The following is a 24390-nucleotide window of genomic DNA, read 5'->3' on the forward strand; positions in this document are numbered from 1 at the left end:
TTAAGATTTATTATACTTTATTTCAATTGGAAAGCTCAAAGTGTATACAATACTCTGAATTTAAAAGCAGTATAAACAAAAAGCTCTTAAGGAATCCAGACTTACAGTAATCACAAAAAGTAAATTCTTAGGTGTAAAACCCTTGAAGGCACAATCATAGACATGTGAATATTTCACAAGATTTCTTATTGCTATGACATTACACAAAGGCATAGTTGCAGAAGATCCATCGAGTAGATTACATTGAGATTTACACAAGTTGTAAGGCCATTGTCAGTGTCAAAGTCTACCGCTTAATAAGCACTTCAAAGTGCCAAAGGCATTACATCTAACATGGACAAGGTTAATTTTGAAACATTCATAATGCTTAAAAAGGGAAATTTCACAATTTTTCAACTTCATATTCCTCATCTCCAGCAGCTCCCCAACATCAACATATGTGAAAATAGCACGTTTCCATGGTTTGTAGTAAAGATAGAGGAAGATGGGTTTTCAATGACATCATTGTGCACCAATTATTTGGCATTGCCTACTAATTGTTTGATGTAATTGGAAACACTTAGTTCTCTCATTTTTACTACAAAACATAGAAACACGATTTTCACATACTGTTTGTTGATGTTTGGGTTGTGCTAGAAATGAATATGAAGTTGTAAATTTTTTAAATTTCCTTTAAAATGTAATTATATTGGAAGCTCTTTCTCAAAGTTAAACTCTTAGTTACTCTTGCATAAATATTTGACATGATTTGTGCACTTATATTTGCATACATATTTTACAATAGACAGAAAAGACTGCACAGTGGGTACATCAGTGATTCAACAGCAGTAGATAAAAATAAATATATAAAAAAAAAGGTGAATATCAGGTCACTCCTTACTCATGAACATGATCAGTTCTTTCCACCTTGCCGGCTGAGGGATTCGAACCAGCGACCTTTCGGTTACTGGCCAAATGCTCTTAACCACTAGGCCACACTTATCCATGACTTCAAAATGTAACAAAGGGATGGTAGGATAAACAACTAAAGTAATAAGGTAACTAATGCAAGAAACTGAAGTAAGGAATGTTGACTGATGAGTGTTTCCAATCAAACCAGGAAAATCCGATCAAAGGTTCACTAATGCTTCAACTAACTACACTAAGACCATTGTTTATCCGACATGTTCCTACCACACCACATGGACTGTCTGATTAACGTTGATGTACTTGTACCTAGCCCCACAATAATTATTATCCATTTTATTTGGTATTAGATCACAGGTATTAACTCCTGTGATTACACCAAGAAGTATAGCGGCAGCACCAAGGCAAGTCATGATAATGTAAAGAAAATGATGACAAACATAGCCCTAGAAAACAATGAAAGAAGATCAAGGTTTAAGAATGCAACAAAAAAACACTAGCATCTTATTATTGAAGCGCTGTGTTAAGGCTTTGGGATGAGCAGATATCAAAGTATAACTAGCTAATTAAAGTCCACTGAATTGTAGGCACCATGGAGTCACTGTGCAAAGGCCTGGACAGATCCATGTCACTGATGAAATGTACATCAATATACCTAGGGCATCCAGTTCTATTCTTCCTAAAGAGGAGAACGATTTAAAAAGTTTATTAAAAAAAGTACCAACCCAAAGACAAGAAATGTGCGCATACGGTAAATTAGTATAAAAAGGAATTCCAGTAGCGTAGTGTTACAACAAGAGCAAAAGCTGGTCAAATAATAGTAGCCTGGAATGATTAATGAATTAGTTCTAGAAAAAAAGCATTCCAGCATGCATCCCATGCTGGATCCCAGCATGCATCCTGGTTTCTGAAAGAAACCTGGAAATTGAATCACAGCCTGACTCCTCATGGAGACAAAAGTGCATATGCGCAAAGGAAACAAGACCTTCATAGAGATTGCTTGATCCAACACAGTGACAGCAATATAAAACCACACACAAACTAAACGGAATGTTGGAGTAGAAGTCTAAATCTTTCCCTCCATCCTACAGTTCCCTGGTCCACTCCTCACACCTTACAGGGCTTGCTTGGGAGAGGTGAGGCCTTGCAAGATGCTGGGCTTCTCCTCGATGACGCGCACCAGCAGGTTGTCTATGTACTCCTCCAACTCAACGATCTTGGAGTCCTTCTTGGAGAGCTCCGTTTGCTGCTTCACCACCAGGGTAATCAGCTCTTCCTGGGTCAGCTGGGTGTAGGGCCCACTCTCCACCTTACAAGGTGCCTGAGGATGATGGAGCAAACGGAGTCACAGATATTAGCGTTCTATCACTGCTTTCAAAAGGTAAATAGACATATGAACATGTAGTACCTTCATATTTCCCAGTGAGCTGTCATAGGTCTTCATCTCTCTCACCACTGGGGTGTTGATGAGAGCATGGCTCTCCATGGAGCTCATGGGCTTCACTGGGTGAGGCCTGGAAAGACAAGATTACAAAGAAAACACTAAGAGTGTGGAGCATAACAATTGTTCACGGAAGTAAAGAGATTAGTTGGAAATGGAATGAACAGAGGTCTATTTCAGTTAGACTCCAGTTACAGAAACCAGGGAAAACGACAAACCAAAATTGTCCCAATGTGCCATCATGAATCAGAATAGGTGCACTGACAACCAAGACTTTTCCCAAGTTGAAAAAAAAACAGAACTCAACAGCATATCCCATGCTCACACCAAAACCAAAAATACAAACACAATTCCCTTTGATCCAACATACCCAGCAATTTGTTGGACATTTCTGACACTTAAAATCTCTCCAAATACACAATTGTTAGACTAGACTTGAGGCTTATTGCCCATTACACAGACATAAGTTGATTGATTGAACAGAACAGAAGAAAACCCCCCATGCCGTGAAATGCATACAATCATTGAAGGGCTAAGGGCTGGTTATGACCTCAGAGGGGTTCAGGCTCACCTGATTGGTGTTAAGGCTGGCCGATCTCCATTGCTACTCAGAACAGTGAGTGGCTGCACCTCAGAGGTTGAGACCCAGGCCCGTAGCAGGGTCTTACCCTCAGCCCCTGCCTGGGGGTTGGGCTCACCTACTGACTGGGGAGGCTCAGGAGAAGTCAAGTCAGAAGACATGCGGGAGAAGGTAAAAGGGTCTGCTGTCCACTTCTCTTTCCTGGCTTGGGTTTCTACCTTTTCTTTACCATAGAGATTTCTCTGTCTAGTATTTTTGGCTTGAGGCTCAAGTTTGACAGATCCTGTAGTGGCTAACCTGATTGTCTCATTTTCTCTGGGTGAAGGGTCTCGTTTAACCAGCTCACCCTTTCCCATGGCTCCTTTATTGCTCGAATTAGCTGGAGGCTGACGTGCTGCTCGTTTATTTTTCCTTTGAGAAAATACCCTTTGAAAAGCAGGACTGGGCTCTTCTGGTTTTTCTTCCTCTGGATGTTTTTCTGAGTCACTGTCGTTACAACTGGAGAACAGATCGGTTGGATTGTTTGGCACAAAAAGCTTAACCAAGTCATCAGTTGTCAGTCTCTGTTCAAGCTTGTCGTCTTTCTGTGGTCCTCCAGAGAACAAGTCATCGCCATTGTGGCTCTGCTCTGGTTCGGCCCATGGGTCTTTAGGCAGGATCTCAGCAATGGGGAAAGGGTCATCAAACGTCTCTTTCATAATGAGTTCCAGTTGTTTTTTGTTAATGTCTCCTTCTACAGAGTCAGTAGCTTTAGCCATCGTTGGACTACTTTCCATGATGTCCGGGGTTGAGACTGCCCTCATCTCGGATCTGTTCTCCTGCTGTACAGTTGTATGCTCTGCTGATGTTAGCTCAGGATCTGCTTGCTCTTTGCTGTCTAAACTTTGTCTGAATTTGGCTGAGGGGATCTCTTTGGGAGTGTCTGGCAGTCCTTTAGGTTCATCTGTAGAACTTGACACCAAAACTTGCGGTGCAGGTCTATTAGGCTTTTCTATTGGGAGAACAGATTTGCCATCATTGGCTGACGAAACAGATGTGTTAAGCACCTTCCTTGCATCTTCCCGAGGTTTCACTGAGGGTACGTCTCTGCTCTGAGCCATAGGATTTGTAGAGACTAAGACTTTGGAGACGAAGGTGCTGTGTCTTTCAACAGATGGATTATTCTGTGCAGTGCTCTGGCTTTGCTTTTTGTTTGAGTCTGCCTCTAGTCTATGGGGTTTGGGAGGGGGGATAAGCTCTGGTGAACTGTTGGGCCCCACTCTCCTCCAAGATTGAACTTCCTGAACTTGTGTCTGTTGCTGGTTTAGCTGTTCTGCTGCCCTCTCCTGCAAGTAGGAATATTTGTCATTAAGTGGAGGTGCTGGGGGGTTGAAGTCTGCGCGTTCCTTTTTCCTTTGCGAAAATCCCCTTTGAAAAGTAGGACTGGGCTCTTCTGGTTTTTCCTCCTCTTGATGCTTTTCTGAGTCACTGTCATTACAACTGGAGGACGGATCTGTTGAATTGTTTGGCGTAAAATGTTTATCCAAGTCATCAGTTTTCATTCCCAGTTCTTCAAGCTTGTCCTCTTTCTGTGGTCCTCCAGAGAACAGGTCATCTCCACTGTGGCTCTGCTCTGGTTGAGCCCATGGGTATTTAGGCAGGACCTCCGCAATGGGAAAAGGGTCAGGCTCAGAAAATCTCTCTTTCATAATGCGTTCCAGTTGTTTTTTGTTAATGTCGCTTTCTACAGAGTCAGATGAGGGTTGCTTTTCACTGTTAGCAGTTACCCCAGTGTTCTTTGCCATGACAGGAATACTCACTCTCATGTCTATGAAGTCCGGTGTGGAGGCTGCCCTCATTTCTGACCTGTTCTCCTGCTGTACATTGGTAGTAGACTCTGCTGCTTTTGGCTCAGGATCCACTCGTCTCACTGGCTCTTTGCTGGTTAACCTTTGTCTGGGTTTGGTTGCGGGGATCTCTTTGAGAGTGTTTGGCAGTCCTTTAGGTACATCTGTACAACTTGACACCAAAACTTCTCTTAATGTAAGTCTAGTAGGCTGTTCTATTGGGAGAACAGAATGGCCTTCACTGGCTAAAGCAACTGATGTTTTAGGCACCTTCCTTGCATCCTCCCAAGGTTTCACTGAGGGTACGTTGCTGCTTTGAGCCATAGGATTTGTAGAGCCCAAGACTTTGGAGACGAAGGCGTTGTGTCTTTCAACAGATGGATTAGCCTGTGCAGTGTTCTGGCCTTGCTTTTTGTTTGAGTCTATCACTAGTCTAGGGGGGGCTGCAGCTCCAGGTTTGGGAGGGGGGATGAGCGCTGGCGAACTGTTGGGCCCCACTCTCCTCCAAGACGAAGATTGAACTTCCTGAACTTGTGTCTGTTGCTGGTTAAGGCGTTCTGCTGCCCTCTCCTTCAAGTATGAATATTTGTCATTGTGTGGAGGTGCTGGGGAGTCGAGGCCTGGGCCATCCACACTCATCTCTTCTCCAATGAGCTGAGATGTGTATTCCTGCTGTCTCTGATTCACTTCTGCAATGATATTGTCCCATTGAGTCTGTCCTTGTACTCCATGCCTCTTCTGTGGGAACAGGCGATCATAGTCAGGAAGAGGTAGAGGAGGTCTTTTGGCCTCAACCTCCTTAATTGTCACAAGAGAGCCACATTTAGCAGACACACTTCTGGAGCCTGCATTGGGATTTCCATGGCTATGCAGTTCCATTGGGCTGGGGGGCAGAGGAGCTGGCCGCTTCCTCTCAGATCCGATAGGGGAAGATCCTATGGCAGCCAGGTTCTCAGTGCTGCTGCAGGGGGATTCAGAGGTGCTCCTCCGTGTCTTAGGTGGAGCCAGGGAGGAGTGAAGGTTGGAGAACATATCAGGAGACTCAGAAGGGACGCTAGAGAGAGGGGATTCGGCGCAGGACAGGGAGGGAGATTGTTGCCTATGGGAGTCTGAGTTGGGGGTTTCAGGCTGCTTCAGAGACTCCAATCTGCCAAGGAGTGAAAACAATGCTTGGAGGTCAGTGTCTGACCGTCACAATATACCAGAATTATGAGCATGCCCAGCACAGCTGAAATAGCCAACACACCTCTCATGAGTTAGCCTAATCTTTGTGTGATGTTTCATTCCATCAAGATCTTATCTTCACACATGATGATGCACCCCAAATGCTTCCAAGAACAGAAAGTCAGAGAAATGTGTGCTCTTTCCAGGCTGTCTCTGCTCTTTTCTATTCTTTGTTCATCATTTGGAGCCCTAATGATGATAATTGTGTATACCCAGAGCCTTTTCTGTCTGATATTTCAAATGTTCGTATTCGTTTGTTTCAACAATAAAGAACAATCCTGTTGTGACAAAAATATGCTGTCCTATCCTGTCTGAAACTGAGAAAATTAACAGGGTCCCACTCAAACATTTTCTGACATTCTTTTCTTGTAAGGAGAAGGTTACGTCATCACACCTGGTAAGATCTTGATGGAATTAAGCATAATTTGGAAATATTGGAATGCCCACAATTGCCTTTCTTTTAAAAACACTTAAAAAGGTAGTTATAAAAACATATTACATTTACTTTAGGATGGACCATTTCATAATTATTGTAAAAAGCTCAAAAATGTAGGCTAGTAAACAAATCCAGATTTAGAATGTCAGAATTTCAGCACTAAAATAAGAGTAGGCTATAATGAAACTAAGTATTTTCTCCTTTAAAGGAATTGGGCTATATTGAGTGGACAACTCACCATTAAGAAAGAATTGTTCAAATAAATCCAGAAAACAGAAATAGATGAGTGGAAAAACAAAGCTTGTTTTCCCCAGCAGACATTTTCAATGTAGTTAGTCACCCTGTGCGAGCGCACGTCATCACTTCCAACCTGTTCTGCACCATACCACCCAGTTTCAGACACACACACACACAGGTTTCACACTGCAGACCAATCAGGACACCGGCCAAACAGGTCCATCACGCGCCAGATGGAATTCCTGATTCTGATGATCCACGCTCATGTTTGTCAAGGCTTTTAAGAGCCTTAAGACAATCAAGAGGAACAAAGAGATGAAACTAATTGCAGCCAGTATAGATTGGAGACATGATCTGGTGTACAGATTAGTTCATCCTAATCCAAACCACCTGATTACATTGATTACTAAAATCTCCAGACAACTAATTGCAACTGAGAATACTAAACTACTAACTTCAGTTGTATATCATATCAAGCGAGGAAAACGCCACAGCTATTCAATCTGGACAATATAAAGTCATTTCTGCGAAAAAAATTTTTTTAGGAGAGTTATAAGAATGCAGTAGTTCAGTAGTGACAGTTTGGAAAATGGGTGATAAAGGCTACCAAGGCAGTCAATGTGATCGTTTGCATGTGCTGGCTCTGAGGTCAAAAATTCCACCACTAGATATTTCAAAATAACATGAAAACTACAGAAACAGAAAAAGGTTATTGGTTAGTGTTACCAGATCAGTAGTGAAATACATTGTGTATCTAGTAGCTCCACGTACCATTGTAAACGTAACTTCTGTCATAACATCAGGTAGGCCTACATTACATTAGTAGGCTGACATCAAAACTCACAGCAGATAGAAGGCCAAATCCTAACTTGAGATCTGCACTATTCAAATCATGCATTGGTGGGAGATTTGAGCAATGTTTGGACTTACCTATGCAGATCTCAAGTTAGAAAAGAGCTGAAAAGAGCTGTAAGTGCAACAAGACTGACACCTACCTGGGCTTGACTGCAGACACCTTGGCGGTGCGGTTGGAGTTGAAGACTGCAGTGCTCGGGGTGTTGGTGCCGCAAACACCCTTCTGGTGGTCCACCGGGCTCTCCTCAAATGGGATTGGAGGGTCTGGACTGAGGAGAATATCCTTGAATGCGTTGGCAGCATGGCGAGGGGCAGGAACAGGGACCTCCAAATCTCTGGTGCCGCGACTGGGAGATGGGTTGGGCCTCACCTCATTGGCGACACTCTGCTGCAGCTCTTCCTTCTTCTCTTCCTTCTTCCTGATCATACCAAACAGAGAGGACAGCCTCTCAGTCACAGAGGCCTCCTCCTGTTGTTTCTGCTCCTCTGCCTTCTTGGCCTCCTCCTGCTGCCTCTGCTCCTCCCCCAGCCTCTGAAGCTCATCTGCCTTCAGCCGCCTTCTTTCTTCTGCTAGCCGCTTCCGGTCCTCCTCCTCTTCCTGCTGCTTCTTCCTTGCCTCACCCTCCTGGAACATTCTCCTCTCCTGCTCCTCCTGTTGCTTGCGTGCCTCCTCCTGCAGTACCTTGAGCTGCACTTTTTGTTTCTCCTCATTATGTCTCTTCTCCTCTGCCTGCCTCTTCTCTCCCTCTTCCTGAAGGCGCCTTTGCTCCAGCAGAGCCCTATCCCTATCTGCAGACTCCTTTCTGTAGGTGTTGACAGAGGCACCCTTGAGGGAGTCTATGGCGGCATCAGATGGTTGCCTGTGGCTTCGTACATCCTCCACTGAGCCCTGACCAGAGCTGTTAAGGCTGAGGGTGGACCCAGACATGGGTTCTACCTCCTCTGCATACACATGATTGCCGTTGATGCACGTGCTGTTCGGGTCTTCTTTCTGCTTGGATCTGCCCAGAAGAGAAAAAGGTCCTGTAGACACTTTGCTGTCATTGCTGTCTGTGCGCTTGTGGCCCAGGAACTTGAATTTCTTTTTAACTGTAGATAGAAAGAGGTTACTACATATGCCAATTATCATTACTCAAATATGAAAAGGTCAGCAGATAGTCAAAATGTTTAACTGAATAGAAGGAGCTCACCATCAGGAGAATCCACATTGAGGCCAGAAGAGCGACTGCCACTGAGGGATGCGTTCTTCTCAGGAAGAGTGCCCAGTGTGGACATGGACTGGGAGACATTGCGCTGCAGGTTGGATTTAGGGGCAAAGAGGGACTTGAGCTTGGATTTCTTCTTGGCCCCAGGAGACTCTGGGCACACTGAGTGGGAGTCAGCCTCTCCCTCGCTGTCAGTGACTACCTGGCTGAAAGAGGGCACTATTGCAGAGGCCGAGTCAGAGAAGCTGTCCTTTTTCTTCCCACGCACTTTGTCCTTGAGCTTTCCGATGCGGGAGCGTGGTTTGTCTTTCATGGAAAGGTCAAACATGCTGGCTGTCAAGTTGTTTCTCATGAACTGGATGTCCAACATCACTTCCCCTCTGACCTTGTCCTCCTTCCCATTCTTATCCAGCAGTTTGTGCCAACTGAAAATGAAAGACAGTCAGAGAAAGAACAAGATTAGATCCTCCTGTTCAATTAATTAAAACTACTGAAGGTCAAATATGACTGGAATTGTTTATTACGCAACCAATTACATTTGAATTAGCCTAGCCCCTAGATAAAACCTTTTCAACAACGTCATGATTTTCCAGGAAATCAGATGTACAGAAATTGTGGTCAAACATGACTTGATAAAAACTATTATTGCGGAACTATAAAGAGCAGAACTATGACACTTCTAACAGTTTGAGGTCAGGACCTAGAATAGATCCAGCTCCTCTAGTGTTGACTTAACTAGGCTGTAAACTAATTGCAGTTCAACTAAGTGTCCTTTGCTTTGTGTATACATGTCTCTTAAGTGAAGACCAGACACATACATACATGCCATTGAGTGGCATGCACCCTGTTCCAGCAACCACTGGGCCAAACAGATAAAGCAGACAATTATTCCTTTGTTCTGCCTCTGCCCTCATCTCCTCCCTGTTGAGCACAGTGTTTATGCCTACTCAGAACAAGGGAAAAGCAGAAGTGTTGGAGACCCTTTTCCATAACAAAACAAGCAATTAGTATGCCCTGTCACACTGAGTCTCTCTGTGATTGCAGAGACTGCACTGAACAAAAGCACTGCTAGATTTGTTGGTAAATTAGTAGACAGGTAACGCAAAGTACAGCTTCACAGACTGTCCCCCAGGTGAGTTCTTACCTTTCCAAGACCAGAGAAACACATCCAATCCATCCTGGAGCAAGTTTATTGCAATAGGCTTTTTTCTTTTTTGCATATTCAGTGACTTGCAGTATGCTCTTAGTCTTTTTGCATATTTAATTGAGTTATCATATAAATGGAAGTAAACATTTTTTTGACTGGCTTATAAAAAGGAAGCAAATACAGGCTAAAAGTCCCTGGTTAAATTCAGTGTCGTCACTGAACCTACAGGTTAAGGTCAGCTGAGACAAGGAAAGCATTCACAGGGTCAGAGTTGTGATAGACAAGTTGGGGCTCTAGTGAGCAGTACACACATTCTTCCCTGATGACATCATCCATCCATCCATCCATAAGCAGGAAAAGGTTCAAGGAAAACAAAAAGACAGCAGCTGGTCAGGTTTTACTCATGGTAGATCATTAGCCTATGTGCCTACATTTAGGATGCATTCAGCTGAAGTGCTCTGTACTCTGCTGGGCAGTGATCAAATCAATTTTATTTGTCACAAGCGCCAAATACAACAGTTTTAGACCTTAGCGTGAAATGCTTACTTACAAGCCCTTAACCAACAATGCAGTCCAAGAAATAGAGTTAAGAAAATATTTACTAAATAAACTAAAGTAAAAAAAATAATAATAATTGAATCAAAAAGAAACAAGAAAACATACATTTATATATATTTAACCAAGAAAATCCCATTGAGACCCAGAGTCTCTTTTTCAAGGGAGACCTGGCCAAGGCAGCAGCAGCAATCAATGCAATAGATAATTAAAACATACAACATGATCCAGCCTAAAAAAAAAAGCAGCATTTACACTCCTCTGTAACAGAGACTCCCATCAATATTTTTAATTAATTCCGTGGCACTAACATATCTAGATGAAGCATGGATTGTAGATTATTCCATGCGTCTGGTGCACAAGAAGAGAAGGCAGTCTTGCCTAATACTGTGAATGTATAACTAGGCTATATACAGAGGGTACCGGTACCTAGTCAATGTGCGGGGGTACAGGTTAGTTGGTAATTTGTAGTGACCATGCACAGCTAAACAACGAGTAGCTGTTATTTAAATCAGAATAATGTCTATGTGGTTCATGTAAAAGATCAGTGCAACATTACCCTGTTACTGGTGTACTAAAACAAAACTAGACATGATCCTGCAGGAAAAGTCAGGAAACATGCATGGGAGAAAACCTAGCCCACCTTCCATAAAGCCCAGCAGAGCAATACAGGACTCCTAAATTGTAGGCTAATGAAAGCTGTGCTAAAACTTCTCCAAGCATTACTAATCTTCTTCCCAAAATGTGCCATGCCAAGTAAAACAGCAACTACCAACTTCTGTTTCTGTAGTACTAGTCAGACTGAACACATCAGTGAAGGGATGTTGGGAGTTTAAAAGGAACAACAAGTTGACAAGGTACATGTGATAGCGTTTACAGAGAAATAGAAAACTCTGGCCCTAATAGAGGAGTGGTGGTCTGTCCTGTTGGACCGGTTCTCTCTCTGAGAAAGTGGTAGAGGCACAGACTTCCCTCTGAAGTATAATGATTAACATGTCACATACAGCTAATGATTAGGGTTGGGTAGTATCCAGATTGATACCGTCATACCGTCCTTCTCTCATCCCGTGATTTACGGTATTACCGTGTTAGTACACAAGGGGGTGCAAAAGACCTAAAAAATGCCCATTGGGCATCTATTACCAGAATAGTAATACAATTAGCACAAGTAATTGTGCATTTCCAATAAGGCTGGTAGCTAAATATGCTAACAAATGCAAACAAAAATAAACAAAAACATGCAATCCAGCTCATCAAGTTATACACATTCAGTACCAGTCAAAAGTTTGGACACAGGGTTTGTCTTTATTTTCCATGTGTTATTTCATAGTTCAGATGTCTTCACTATTATTCTACAATGTAGAAAAGAGTAAAAATAAAGAAAAACCCTTGAGTAGGTATGTCCAAACTTTTGACTGGTACTGTACATACACACGAGCTACCGAATATCATTGTTGGAGAGTTACAAGCGAATGTGAACGAGAGACATTGTGCAAATAAACAAAGTTGATAGATGATTGTCTGAAGAAAGAACAGTATTGGCTCTGGAGCAGCATGTTTATACCCTGTGTGGAGTCTGGAGTCACTAGGGCAATGGGCCTGCCTGCTCTGAGTAGAGGGGGGAGGAGCAAACAGTCCAATGGAGTCATTTTAACTAATCCACTTAGATTAATAACAAGTTAAACTGAAGGGTTGCATTAAATGCTGAAATCTGCCTCCCCCCCAAAAAACGCATAAGAAACATATCTTGCTGCGTTTTGCAAACGCAGACCTAAAAATACTTCTCATTGTCATGTCTGCTCATCAGACTAATATTCTCAGGTGAGAATTCACGAACAGGCATTCTATCAGCAGACAGCGCTCTGACTGATTTGTAACTACTTTTCTCGGTGTAGTCGCATACTTCTCTGGTAAAATGCGAGAAAAACTAAGCAAGACATTAGGAAATGTAGCTGGCTACATTCTTTCTATGATAAACATTAGAAATATGATGGCCATGCATAGTTTTTGCAAAAAGACCTTGCTGTTTCTTTGTAAGCTCCTTTACTTGTGTGGCTGCCAGCCAAATGGCATTGCTCTTTGTTGTCATCTGATTAAAATGAAGCCATTTTCTGCCTAATGTGTTGCACCAATGTATTTTCTGTGAAGGAAAACTTGACTTTCAATATAAAAAGCGACCCCTGTCTACACAGCTGGATTCACCTGGTCCCGCTGTCTCCTGTTGTGCCATTTACAAACATGTGACTGGCTCAAATGTTCTAGAGAACTGTGGTAAGCTTCAAAATGTAAAATAATGTGACAGGTCAAATTAAGACGTATTCCTAAGGTATTGCACAAGTTAACTGCAGGTATTTACTTAAAAAGTAACAACAAATATGAAAATGTATTGAAAAACTGCAAAGAAAGTTTCAATGGTATTGACAGTTTTGAAAAACATTCCGTGGCCATTTCCAAATACCTCGGTATACTTCCCAAGACTACTAATGACTAACATGACAGACTAAACAGTATGGATTTGTTTATTGACAGAAGATCGGTTTTGTGCCCTTGAGAGAAATATAGCAAACATAAAAAAGAAAGAGTAAACCTCTTGATTCATGCACATATAATTACATAGGCCCATTTCATGATGAATTGTGTTGATAAATAGCCTAATTATATTTTAGACATCTCATGAACATGAAACAGGCCTACAGCTAAGCCAATTTCCAATGTGGATAAGGACATACCAAACATAGGCCAATACCGTTGTCAGTAGTGCCTCCACATTTTTGTATATCCAAGTTGGAACTTGCTCTTTCAACGAATAGGCCTAAGAACAGTGATGACGCATGTTCAGAGCCATACCCGGAACATGATCAGTGACATGGTGTGTTATTTGGTGTCATACCATTTAACTTTGTCTCATGCTGAGAAAATATTCTGCTACATTGTGAGAGAGGACAAAGTGCTCCCATGCAGGAGATCCTAGTGCCTTACTTCAATGTCAAACCCTGACCCATCAGCATTACACTAAAGTAGGTCAGTAATATAACACCATACACTGCTAGAGGAAACAAACAGCAATATCCAATACCCTTTTTGTGTGAGAGAGAAGGAGCAAGAAAAGGCAAGTGAGAAGGAAAGGGGGAGAGGGTAAAGACTAGTAGAGAAAACTTTATCATCAAAAGCTATACAAACCGATTTAGTCAAATCTAAATAAGGCTCCAGATATGAGTGTATAATAAGCAAGTGAATTATGTAATTTAAGTACTGTACAAATGCTGCCCTTGTGGCAGCCTATACTGAAAGAACATTTTACACAGAAGGATACAACCATATGACTAGTAGTCACTCACTGCCCTCAACAACAGCAATTGACAAATAGCCTACAATTCAAAGGTCAGCCAGCAGTCTTAAATATTAAAATCAAAGTGTCCTTCAGCCTAGAAAACAGTGGCTGTTAAATAAACACTATTACATAAGGCAAGGGTGTGTACATTTTTATTGAATTATTCATGGTTTACCATGTTTTGTTATGAAGCTCGTTACACCCATTATGATGGGCCTATCCCGTCATTGTTGTGAATGTCATCCATGGATCACAGCTCAACAACTTGTCAGTGTGATGGTGTGATTAGCCCTCTGCTTTAAATAACCTTGTAGGAACATGGGGAATGTCAGGAATGTAGACCCTGGTCAATATTCCTCTTAATGAGATATGGCCCAACCATCAGCATTACCTGATCCAGCTGTGAATGCTAGAGATACAGTAGGCTTCACAGTTAACACTAACGAGCTGGAATTTCCCAACTACTTCCACTCTTTTCAGAGGGAGTTCTTCAAACAGCTAGGTTAATAGTTAGGCTGGGTTCGGATATCAACTCAAGTAGGCTATTCACAGTCTTGACCCAACATAATCAGATTACTTTCCCACAAGCTCCATGACTCCACACACTCAGATCCTTTATCTTCAATCAACATGAGAGTAACTTACTCGGTCTTTTTGCGGGTGCTGTTATCGTGTAGATCCAGTAGGTTGATCACAGCTCGTCCCAGGAGTTTGTCCAGTCCCACCAGAGCTCTGTGCATTACTATGATATACAGTGTGCAGCGTTCAGCATTGCCATGGTGGAACAGTGGCAGGTCAAACGTTGCCTCTTCCTTCCATACCGGTGCGACGCATTTTTCGGCAACCGAGGTAGAAAACTTGTCTTTGGCCACCTGCATGATGGCATAGGCATCGTTGGTTCCATTCTTTCCTTTGATCCTCAAATTCCTAGCTTGGAACACGGTCACCTGTACGCTTGTGGGATACCACTGCTGACTTTGGTCAGCCAAAGACATTTTCAAAGCTTTAAGCTTTTACAAAAATACTAGTTTGGCAGGTTTTGGATATCACAACGACTTTGTTCTCACTTCAAGAGACTGACTCACCAAACCGTAGCTCGTCGTCCTCTATAATGTCAACTCTAGCTGATTATGTCGTAACACTTGACACGCCTCCCCAGTTCACTGTACAACACCGTCCACGTACCTAGGCCACACGGTGACTATGCCAAGGATAGTCTGAGTAATGTAGCCAACCTTATATAGCTATCAGGCTCAATTAATGCAACGCGTGTGTTTGTCCTTACTAACCTACTGGGTATCTAGCTACTATAACTAGTTAAAGATTAAATGTCGCCAAGAACTTGCTAACGTAACGTTACCCCCCAAAATAAACTCAGATGTTTCGCAAGGACCATCGTATAATATTTTATTCTACAAGAAAATTATACTCTGCTATCTCATAGAAAGGTAAAATACTAACACAACGGCTATCCACTGACTGTAATACTTGCTTTTCACAGCATCTCTCTTCTTGTTTTGACTTGTTTCATTGTTGAACAATAAACTTCCTCATCAACCATTCTTACCGCCCATACTCTCCCACAACCTATCTGATTGGTAAGGATTTGCGTCAATAAGGGTAAGACCTACCGTGATTGGACAGTGGTGCTGGTGCCATTGTAACGTGAATTACGCAGTCTTTTAATCGACACTAGGCACAGGTCCAGGATCAGTTTACAATCCCTGATTCCCCAGGACTATGATGACCTTCCTACACCCTCAGGCTTCCTGAATTTCTGTCGTGTGCTCTGTTTCTTGGTAAACTAAACTGAACAAATTGTCATAAAAACATTTTTAGTGAAGAAGGTTTCAGCTTTGTTGAACAGACAGGGTAAAGAAGTCACAAATGATACCAGAACGGTATTAACGGAGGCCTCAGAGACAGCTGATGCTCAGACAGTCTGCAGACAGCAATAACTGAGTTTATCTCAGACTTCTTCATTCGCATTCATCTCATGCTCATATCAGAGAAGCATAATTGCACCATCAGTATGAGAACAATGACAATATATGAAGTTGTATTTTTTTAAATTTTGCATCAGTTTTTTCTATAAGGCACAGTCTGAATTTCTTGAACAATATATTATTGAATTAAAAACTGTTATTTGTCACAATCATTTCATTCTGATGTCACTGTGACAAATTCAAATATAAATATACATACAACATTTGAAATCTCCCTTTTTCATTTTGAGATGAGAGTGGACACAAAACTTGGAAATAATTTAGGGACCTATCACCAATGTGATGAATGTTAGTAAATGGATGAAATGTAAATCTGGGTAACCATGAGTGAAAAGATGACACATTCTATCATTGTGTTCTTGCACATTTTGACATTTAATACCTAATGTAAATAAGTGGAATAAGAAGGTTTTTTTCCAGTGACAAAGGGTTGTAGAAGGTAAACTCACGAATATCAGACACAGGTTATATAAACATGTTGTGACCAGCCACTACCGCAGGTTTAGCAGTTTGACATCCCCTCAACAATTAAATACAACACATGTATTCACGTATATGATACCACTGCTTTGTACTTATCACAAATCTGAGCTTTGTGAGTTTGAGTTATTAACATTAACCCAAAGGGAGATTTCAGGACCTAGAATAAGGATACGAATCTATGAAATGCATCAAATTTGCTAAACACTGATGTTGAGGTAAGCTCTGCTATTCTACCCAATTCTTTGGCATAATAATTTCCCTGAACACATTGGAGTTGTTTAGAGGAGCTTATCTAAGATGCACTGAGTTGTTGCATTCTTACACACTCTGAAAGAATACTCAAGATCAAAATAGCATAATATGGTTTTACACAATATTGGATGATAAAGTGTGTGAAGAAACATGAGGCAATTATGTAGATAACATGAACCACTTCTGTCATAATTTATTTTGCCTTTACTCTGAGCTTTGTACATTAACAGAAAATGGTGTAGAAGTAGTTGATTTTTACTGTAACAAGCTTCTAAGCCATTAGTTTATGAGGTAAATGTGTGTGTGTGTGTGTGGGGGGGGGGGGGGGGGGGGGGTCAGTAAGCACTTACTGTATCTTGATTAATGTGTTATAAACCAGAGCCATTTACCACATAATTTAACAACCGTTAACATAGTCTCCTGATGCAGATGACAAACTGAACATGGTTTGAACTGATGCATCCCTTTGATTTGTCAGCGCATGAACAATGATGTTTGAAATCCTGGAGGGGGCAGTGTTTACATGAGTGTAAATCCAGAGATTTGAAACTCCAAGAGGGTGTGAGAGCACAGGGGTGCGTTCAGTTCGATTGAACATGTGGTACACTGTGTAACCATTTGTACTGAATGACACATTTCCCCAAATTGTTCTTCAACGTTCTTGAACAGACTTTGAGGTACGTTTTCTCCGTTTGGTGGGTGTGGTGGGGTGTGGCTTGAATCAGTGAGTGACATATTTAAAGGGTAGCGGCCATGCTGACAGCGTTCCACAGCCCACAACCCAATCCCTCCCAGTTTTTGAACTGGTCATTCAGAACAGCACTGTTTCCGTTTAATTGAATGTTACAGTACGTTTTTTCCCCGAACTGAACACAGGCCAGTAAGGGAAAAAGGAAAAAGGAAGAAGGATGGGGCAGTTCATATGAAAAATAACCAGGAACATTTCCGAGTACATGCCAGGGTCAAAGAAAGGTCACTCTTAGTTAATTTTATCCAAACACTGATACTTGTCCAACCTGTTCATGAAGGGGAGAAGTTCCCTCAGTGCTGATGCGTATTTGAATCCGAGTCAATACGTTTTAGTAAAAACATTTTTTTTTAGATACTGCATTCTGTCATGCTAGATTAAGGATCTCACACACAAACACATATTCACGGAAGCACACACACACACACACGCACACACACACACACACACACACACACACACACACACACACACACACACACACACACACACACACACACACACACACGCACACACACACACACACACACACACACACACACACACACACACACACACACACAATAATACAAGTCAACATAATAAGAGCAAAAGGATTCTTCACAGAGGAAATGCACAGCCGTACTGTAGAAATGGACAATCTCAAATTCCATTTCATGCTATAGTTGATATGCACAGAATAAGAATACAACTGCAAATTGCCCCTTTAAGGTGTCCAAAATCAACATCTTATGTCAATTTTAGACTTAGCTTGTAAAACTTCCTGTGAATAAATGAGTATTTCAGGTACACAAAAGACAGGCCTTGAATTCCTGGCAAACCCAACAAACAGTTCATAAGTGACAGAGATGAAAGTACACATCCCATACCATCACTGTGATGGAAGCAAAAGTAAGAAGCAACACAACCCCATGATCTATCTCCAACCCCATCATCTATCTCCAACCCCATGATCTATCTCCAACCCCATGATCTATCTCCAACCCCATGATCTATCTCCAACCCCATGATCTATCTCCAACCCCATGATCTATCTCCTTTACACATTTAAAATAAAAACCTCATCATGAGTTGAATCCCAATTTGAGATCCACACGTGCAACTTGAAGTTCTTTGCAATCATTTAAATTAAATGTACATGAAAGTCTGACCCAGCGCTCTGAGAACGGAAATTATAGGTGATCTGAAGGTTTTTTGAATTACGCTAACTGAATGTTTCAATAAGACTTTTAGCAACACAACTAGCTTATTTTGAGTCAACTTTATTGAACTCCAAGCACAGATAGGACACATGGAAATTCATTTCCTTAGGCATTAATCATGCAACCACATTTAGTTTTTATTGTGACGGCATCAGTGAGATTCAAACCTATAATCTTGTGTTCTCTATTCATGGAATTAGTCCACTGCGCCACCCGGATGGAGCTAGCATGCCATGTTTTTTTACAAATACAAAGCTTTTAATTTTAGTCTACTCAAACGGACCCCATTTTACAGGGAAAGAAGCACTCGGGTGTGGCCAATTAGTGGGCAAGGCCGACACACCTGAACACACTTAACAAGATAAAGGATAGAAAGAGTTTCATTGATGCGGATGAATGGACATATATCTTTTTAAATAACATTCTTAGAACTTCCTCTGAACGTTACTAAAGTTTTCTTGTGTTTTTTTATGGAAAGTTAACTTAATGTTCTCGGAACAATTTGAGAACATTACTTTAAATAGAACCTTGAAGAAGCCTGTAGAAAATGTTATTCTATGGTAATGACATTCCCAGAGAAGAACGTTGTTTCTTAACGTTCTTGGAACAATTTGAGAACATGACTTTAAATACTGTTAGTCTACACCTGTTGTTTACAAAGCATGTGACAAATACATTTAGATTTGATTATGTTTTATTCGAAACCTGTAGGAAACGTTATGCTGAAGGACTGAAATTCCCACAGAAGAACGTTGTGTCTTAAAGTTCTCTGAACTATTTGAGAACATTCCAAATGTCAAACCAGATGGAGAATGTTTCTAGAACATTACCAACATTTTTATTAAATGTAACCATGTTTGAATGTTCTCTTAAAGTAATGAAATACCAAGAAAATAACTTTTTTTTGGTCAAGCTCCTTAAATGTACTGAGGATGTTTCAAAGACAAGCAACTATCCTGCACCATTTGCAGAAAGTTGTGGGAAGGTTTTATACAAAATAACCATAGGACAACCACGCTCTCACCAAGCTCTATAAGAAACATATGGTTCTCAGAACGTTATATGCTAGCTGGGAAGTTACACAAATGGATCTCAGATGAGGATTTGTCTCTACAGGTGTAGGACACTACAACAACAGCAGTCATATCAAATATTGCCAGGGTCCACTGTGGACATTTGCTGGGAGAGAGTGAGGGTCACACTGTAGTTTCACTCTTCCACATACTTTTCATGCCCACAGAGCTCTGGGAATGGTCTGTACAACTTGTGTCCAATTCCAGCTCTATCACAGAGCTCTTGATGGTGCCGTTAGGGGCAGCCCCTGGCACAGTGGTAGTGATACTGTTGAGAGGGTAGGAGCAGCGCTTACCTTCCCGCTCTGCAGCCGCTGCCAGTTTCAGATTGTCTCGGCTGGCGCTGCACCTACTACCTTGCATGGCCACCCTGCTGGCCACAGAGGGGAGCAGAGGGAAGGGCTTACGGCTGCCGCTGCTGCCCCCGTCGCTACCCTCTGAGGGGCTGGTGGTCACTGTCCCCCCCACTCTCCTACCGTTACCGTTGGTTAGCGGGCTGGCCGGGCTTTCAGAGTGGCTGTGATGGAGACTGCCATTCTCACTAGCGGCCTGTTTGTGGGCTGGATGGGCGGTGTTGTGCTGCTCTATACCTGTAGGTCCCAGTGCTCCCATACTGCCCCCTCCCCCACCAGTCCTCATAGCTTTGAGACGGTAGTGACCTCTGCCTTCACCTCGGTGGTGATACTGGCTGCTCCCTTGTTTAGTTCTGCCACTGACCTTCCTCCTCTGAGGCTGGACAGTGGCTACAGAGCCTAGTGTGGGCAGCAGGTTGTTAGCTTGCTTGTTGTTATTGTCTGTACTGGTGCTGGTGATGATGCCTGCTGGGGCACGAGTGGCATTGTTGCTATTTTCTTGTGCCACCTGCAGCAGGTTGGTAAGTTTGCAGGGCCCAGGGCCCACACTGCTGATCCCACTGGGGGTGGAGGAGGACCTGGCTGATGAGGTGTTGTGGGGATCCCCTGGAGGATGGCAGCCAATGAAGATCTGGGATCCCTGTTCAGAGGTGGTCTGCACCCCACTCACAGTGGTGCAGGTGTGCGTGTAGACTGGTATGGGCTGGGAGCGCCGATTTCCTGGACAGCAGCTTAGCCAGGAGGCATGCACATCCAGGCGTCGGAAGCAGTGGTGGACCACCAGGAACACCCCCAACACGGTGGCAGCTACTCCATAGAGACAGCTGAAAAATAGGCTGCTGCGCCCTGTCAGCCACATGGCCATGGCTCCACAGCTCCACAGGGCCAGGAACAGGAAGTGGGTGGCTACCAGCACCAGGAACTGCACCTTCAGGGTGTACTGGTCCTCTGGGGTCAACGCAGCATGTATGGTCCCCACCACAGAGTCTGTGGACAGGAGGCTGGTGCTGCCACCCAGGGCTGGCTGGCTCTCAGGCACAGGGGAGGACAGGGAGAATCTTGGGCACTCTTTGGACACCCGGTGCCTCAGGCGAAACACAGTGCACAGGAAATAGATCCAGGTCACCAATACCGCCAAGCCTGCGGGGACAAAGAAGGCCCCCAAACTGGGCCGCCACACCAACCAGCAGCTGTAATATGCAATAAAAAAGTCAGTAAGGTCATAGCAAAACAAGGACACCTCTATGTATTCAAAATCTCATAAAAATGTCAACTTTTGCTCTTGAATAAGCACTAAACCAAAAGATACTGTGTGAAGGGCCAATGGGTCAATAGTCAAATGTGAAGCACTCACTAAGGGTTGTTGTCCCCATAGTTGTTGACATTGACAGCTGCAGTGATGCCACATACGATGAGAGGAACACCACCAGCTATTAGATAGAACCTGTATTCAGGAAAAACACAAATTAGATGGATCAAAGAAGTTTGTATGAAAAGGAAGTAACAGTGAATAACAGTGAACTTATTTAGAAGTGAAGTATCATGTGAGAGATACAAGTCTATAATATTGGAAACAACAACCAAACCCCAAGAACTGTATGACAAATAGTTTCTGTGTATTCTATATGATATTTAGGGTCTTTGCTCCTTTGTTTTTTCTTTCAGCAAGCATACACTTCACACAGCTGTAGTGATCCCTAGGCTAGTTGTCTGTGATCTCCTGAGCTGAACTGAACTGTTATTTGGGCAGCTAGCTGATACAGTGTAACAACGGGCAGTAGGCTGCAGCGGGGTTGTGATTTATCAAAGGGCCAGGTGTCATTGGAAGGCTGACCACATGCGGCGGTGGTCGACAAAGGGGTTTGGGAAAACCAGAGAGGTCAGCAGTACAGCGCATGATCCCAGCCAGGGAGCACTAGGGCAGAACGGAACATGGGGAGGAGGGGAGTGGCGCAGTAATGAGGGGACAGTACGCCCCCTCCATCACCCAGCCCAGATTTACAATATTCTCCTCAACCTCTGTTATCCCTCGCTCGTATACTCCTCCCCTCCCCCGCTCCGGGCTCAGCTCTCTGCATCTGTCACTACCGCTCTTTTGTGCCTTATTTGTAGTCTACTGTTTTTCCCTCCAAGGTTTTCTAAAACAGAAGAGCCTTGCTTCTAAACACAATGGTGGTCTTTGATATGACACAGTTTGGGTGTCTGTTCACATGAATACAGTCATTTAAAATAGCACCCCACGATGAGCTCCCAATTCAACCATTGACCTGTTTGGCAATGACTCACAACCTTCTCATATAAAGGTCGACTCTGTCTCACCCTGATGACATCACTGACCTGAGCATAGGCCGCTGAGTAGGGGGAACATTAGACTCTCCCTCTGGCTGCCGTGGCATCCTCCAGACAGTCTCTTTGTAGAGGACTCTGGCGCTGACACCAATCCACAGCAGAGTAGACAAGGAGGAGTAGTGTAGAGCGATGCCCACCTGACACAAATCACACCGGGTCAGCCGTCACACACCACACGTAGAGAGCATAAGCTGGGTCTGAGAGGAGAGGTACTTACTGCCTGGCACACCATTGGGTAGCTGGTCAGGGTGATGCCTCCTGCGTACACAGCTGTGGTCATAGCGATGTGGAAGCAGGTATTGAGTAAGGTGTGCCAGCTCTTTCTGGATATATTTATAGAACTACAGGAGGAAAACAAAGATGAACATTAGCAGTGAAAAAAAGACAGTGGGTTATGTCAGATAATAAAGCATGCACGCGCAAACACACTGTACCTGTGGTGTAGTATGTGTGTGATGATGATGGTGAAGAGGCCGAGGAGAAGGATTGCAGTACAGGTGTAAACCACAGGGTGGAGCACCCTCACTGACATGGGTGGGGAGTGGGGGAAGTCAGGAACCTCCTAGGAAAAAAAAAATACGAATGCAACGACCACACTGTGGGGCTTGGTATAAGATCCTGAGATCGTGAGAAGAGAACATTCTTCCAGTGCAGTCATCATTACATTACATCCACCATGTATATCTGAGAGTGAGTGATCCCAGGATGCCCTACCTGCAACACAGCGTAGTTGCTGAGCACAGAACAGCGCAGGGTGGAGGTGGCAGAGTCAGTGTGGGCTAGTTGGCAGCCCTCCTGGCTCCACCCACCCTGCTTCTGCAGCAGTGCCTGTAAGCTCCAGTGGGCCGCCACCGGCTCGCTGCCTGGGGTCAAGTGACGCAGGGACACCAGGATAGCCTCCGAGTGGTTCCACAGACTGCACCCGTCTGCCAAACAAAGGAGGAGATAACCATCACCAGCAATTTTTTTATTATAAAACATTGACATGTTTTGACCCGTCTCTGTGAATGAGATGAATTCTGTAATAATAGTATAATAACTGCTCCAAACAGCCAGTTCCCTCACCCAGGCCTACGTAGACCACTGGGCTGTTGATACTGTGTCTGCGGACGTGCTCTCCAGGACCGTTAGAGTTCCCAGAGAAAGGGAAGAACCTCCCAGTACGGAACGCCACAAACTGGAGCTTACAGTCTGACGGGGCGTCCGGGGGGAACAGAGAGGCAGGAAGAACCACAGAGGCCAGAGCTACAGCATTCTAGAAGAAGGGAGGGAGGGAGATCCTTTACTTTCCTACTTTCAAATATATTTGGCCATATTATCTCAATGGAATAGGAAACAGAAAGTTCAAACACTAAATTACAAAATCTAATTTTTCTCCCTCTTTCATGTCAGCTGTTGTAAATGACTGTGCTAAATGCGGTTCCATGCCATCTCCAGTAGGTCACAAACTGAGGTGTGTTCCCTCTAATGACAACCGTATGCACTGTCTGCCATTGTACCACAGACACACAACCACAGTCCTGTTAGTGGGTGAGGTTAGGTTCAGGTCTGGGTGAGGGAGACGGAGACATTGCTCACCTTCATGGGGAAGTTGTTTAGGGAGGTGTTGTGGGTGCCAGTGGTGCAGCGGAAGCGGAGCTGCTGTTCGTGGGTGGGCTCTGCCCCCTCCATGCCCAGGTTGCCTAACAAGGTCTCCCGGCGTTGGTAGGCTGTGCAGCTCATTCCAGTGAAGTGGGCCGGACGGATAAGGTGGGCCTCCATCACAATGTTCCTGGAGATCTTTGTAGGGAAAAAACAACTTTTATTATAATTCAACCTTTAAATCAAAATTCTAGTACATAAAAACAGGCTCAACTTTGACAGTACCATGGAGAGGTCCTGGGCATGGCTGTGTAGCTGGGGCCAGGCCAGGGTCTCCAGAGAGTGGACTATGGAGCTGCAGGCTCTCTTCTCTGTCTGGGCATGGGCCAGGATCTGATCATCCACCTGCATCAGGTTACTGCCCATGTCCACCAGCATCTCTGACAGCTGACACATACATACACATGTAAAAACATGAGGATAGAGTCAGACACATACAAAAACAGGCATTCACATAAACACAGGGGGCAGAAAGAAACAAGGGAATCAAGTCAAAAGACACAACATAAAACCACAAAGACATGCATTGAGGGTATAAAG

General features: G+C 43.4%; 2 protein-coding genes across 4 annotated transcripts in view; both read right to left on the reverse strand.

The window, feature by feature from the left end:
• On the reverse strand, positions 1-15252 carry LOC120019655 (rab11 family-interacting protein 2-like). 2 transcript variants are annotated; one of them, XM_038963143.1, is made up of 5 exons: positions 14389-15252; positions 8696-9135; positions 7646-8594; positions 2315-2420; positions 1-2227 (listed from the first exon to the last, which is right to left on the reverse strand). In XM_038963143.1, exons 1-5 carry the CDS (start codon positions 14736-14738, stop codon positions 2021-2023), a joined length of 2052 nt encoding a protein of 683 aa, XP_038819071.1. In that variant the 5' UTR covers positions 14739-15252; the 3' UTR covers positions 1-2020. The 2 variants fall into 2 exon arrangements, with proteins under 2 accessions (XP_038819071.1, XP_038818990.1); XM_038963062.1 differs by lacking the exons at positions 7646-8594; positions 8696-9135; positions 14389-15252 and adding an exon at positions 2919-5958.
• Positions 15253-19129: 3877 nt separating this feature from the next.
• LOC120019786 (adhesion G protein-coupled receptor A2-like) overlaps positions 19130-24390 on the reverse strand; it is a 63341-nt gene continuing 58080 nt past the window's right edge. For both annotated transcript variants that reach the window (XM_038963230.1, XM_038963293.1), the window contains 9 exons: positions 24076-24237; positions 23788-23988; positions 23275-23464; positions 22924-23135; positions 22644-22771; positions 22427-22550; positions 22198-22346; positions 21215-21304; positions 19130-21050 (listed from right to left, as the gene is read on the reverse strand). In XM_038963230.1, coding sequence (XP_038819158.1) covers positions 19631-21050; positions 21215-21304; positions 22198-22346; positions 22427-22550; positions 22644-22771; positions 22924-23135; positions 23275-23464; positions 23788-23988; positions 24076-24237 — 2676 coding nt within the window. In that variant the 3' untranslated portion in view covers positions 19130-19630. The remainder of the gene's footprint in view (positions 21051-21214; positions 21305-22197; positions 22347-22426; positions 22551-22643; positions 22772-22923; positions 23136-23274; positions 23465-23787; positions 23989-24075; positions 24238-24390) is intronic.

This window comes from Salvelinus namaycush, chromosome 1 (genome assembly GCF_016432855.1).
Source record: "Salvelinus namaycush isolate Seneca chromosome 1, SaNama_1.0, whole genome shotgun sequence".
In the NCBI taxonomy this organism is placed as follows: Eukaryota; Metazoa; Chordata; class Actinopteri; order Salmoniformes; family Salmonidae; genus Salvelinus; species Salvelinus namaycush.

What these genes read in the sequence shown, in the direction of transcription:
- LOC120019655 (XM_038963062.1), bottom strand. Translation starts at nt 5,785, where the DNA reads ATGTTCTCCAACCTTCACTCCTCCCTGGCTCCACCTAAGACACGGAGG. An exon ending in CCAGCCTTAACACCAATCAG is followed by an intron (nt 2,421 to 2,918) that starts GTGAGCCTGAAC and finishes TTGTCTTTCCAG; the next exon opens with GCCTCACCCAGTGAAGCCCA. An exon ending in GCTCACTGGGAAATATGAAG is followed by an intron (nt 2,228 to 2,314) that starts GTACTACATGTT and finishes CATCATCCTCAG; the next exon opens with GCACCTTGTAAGGTGGAGAG.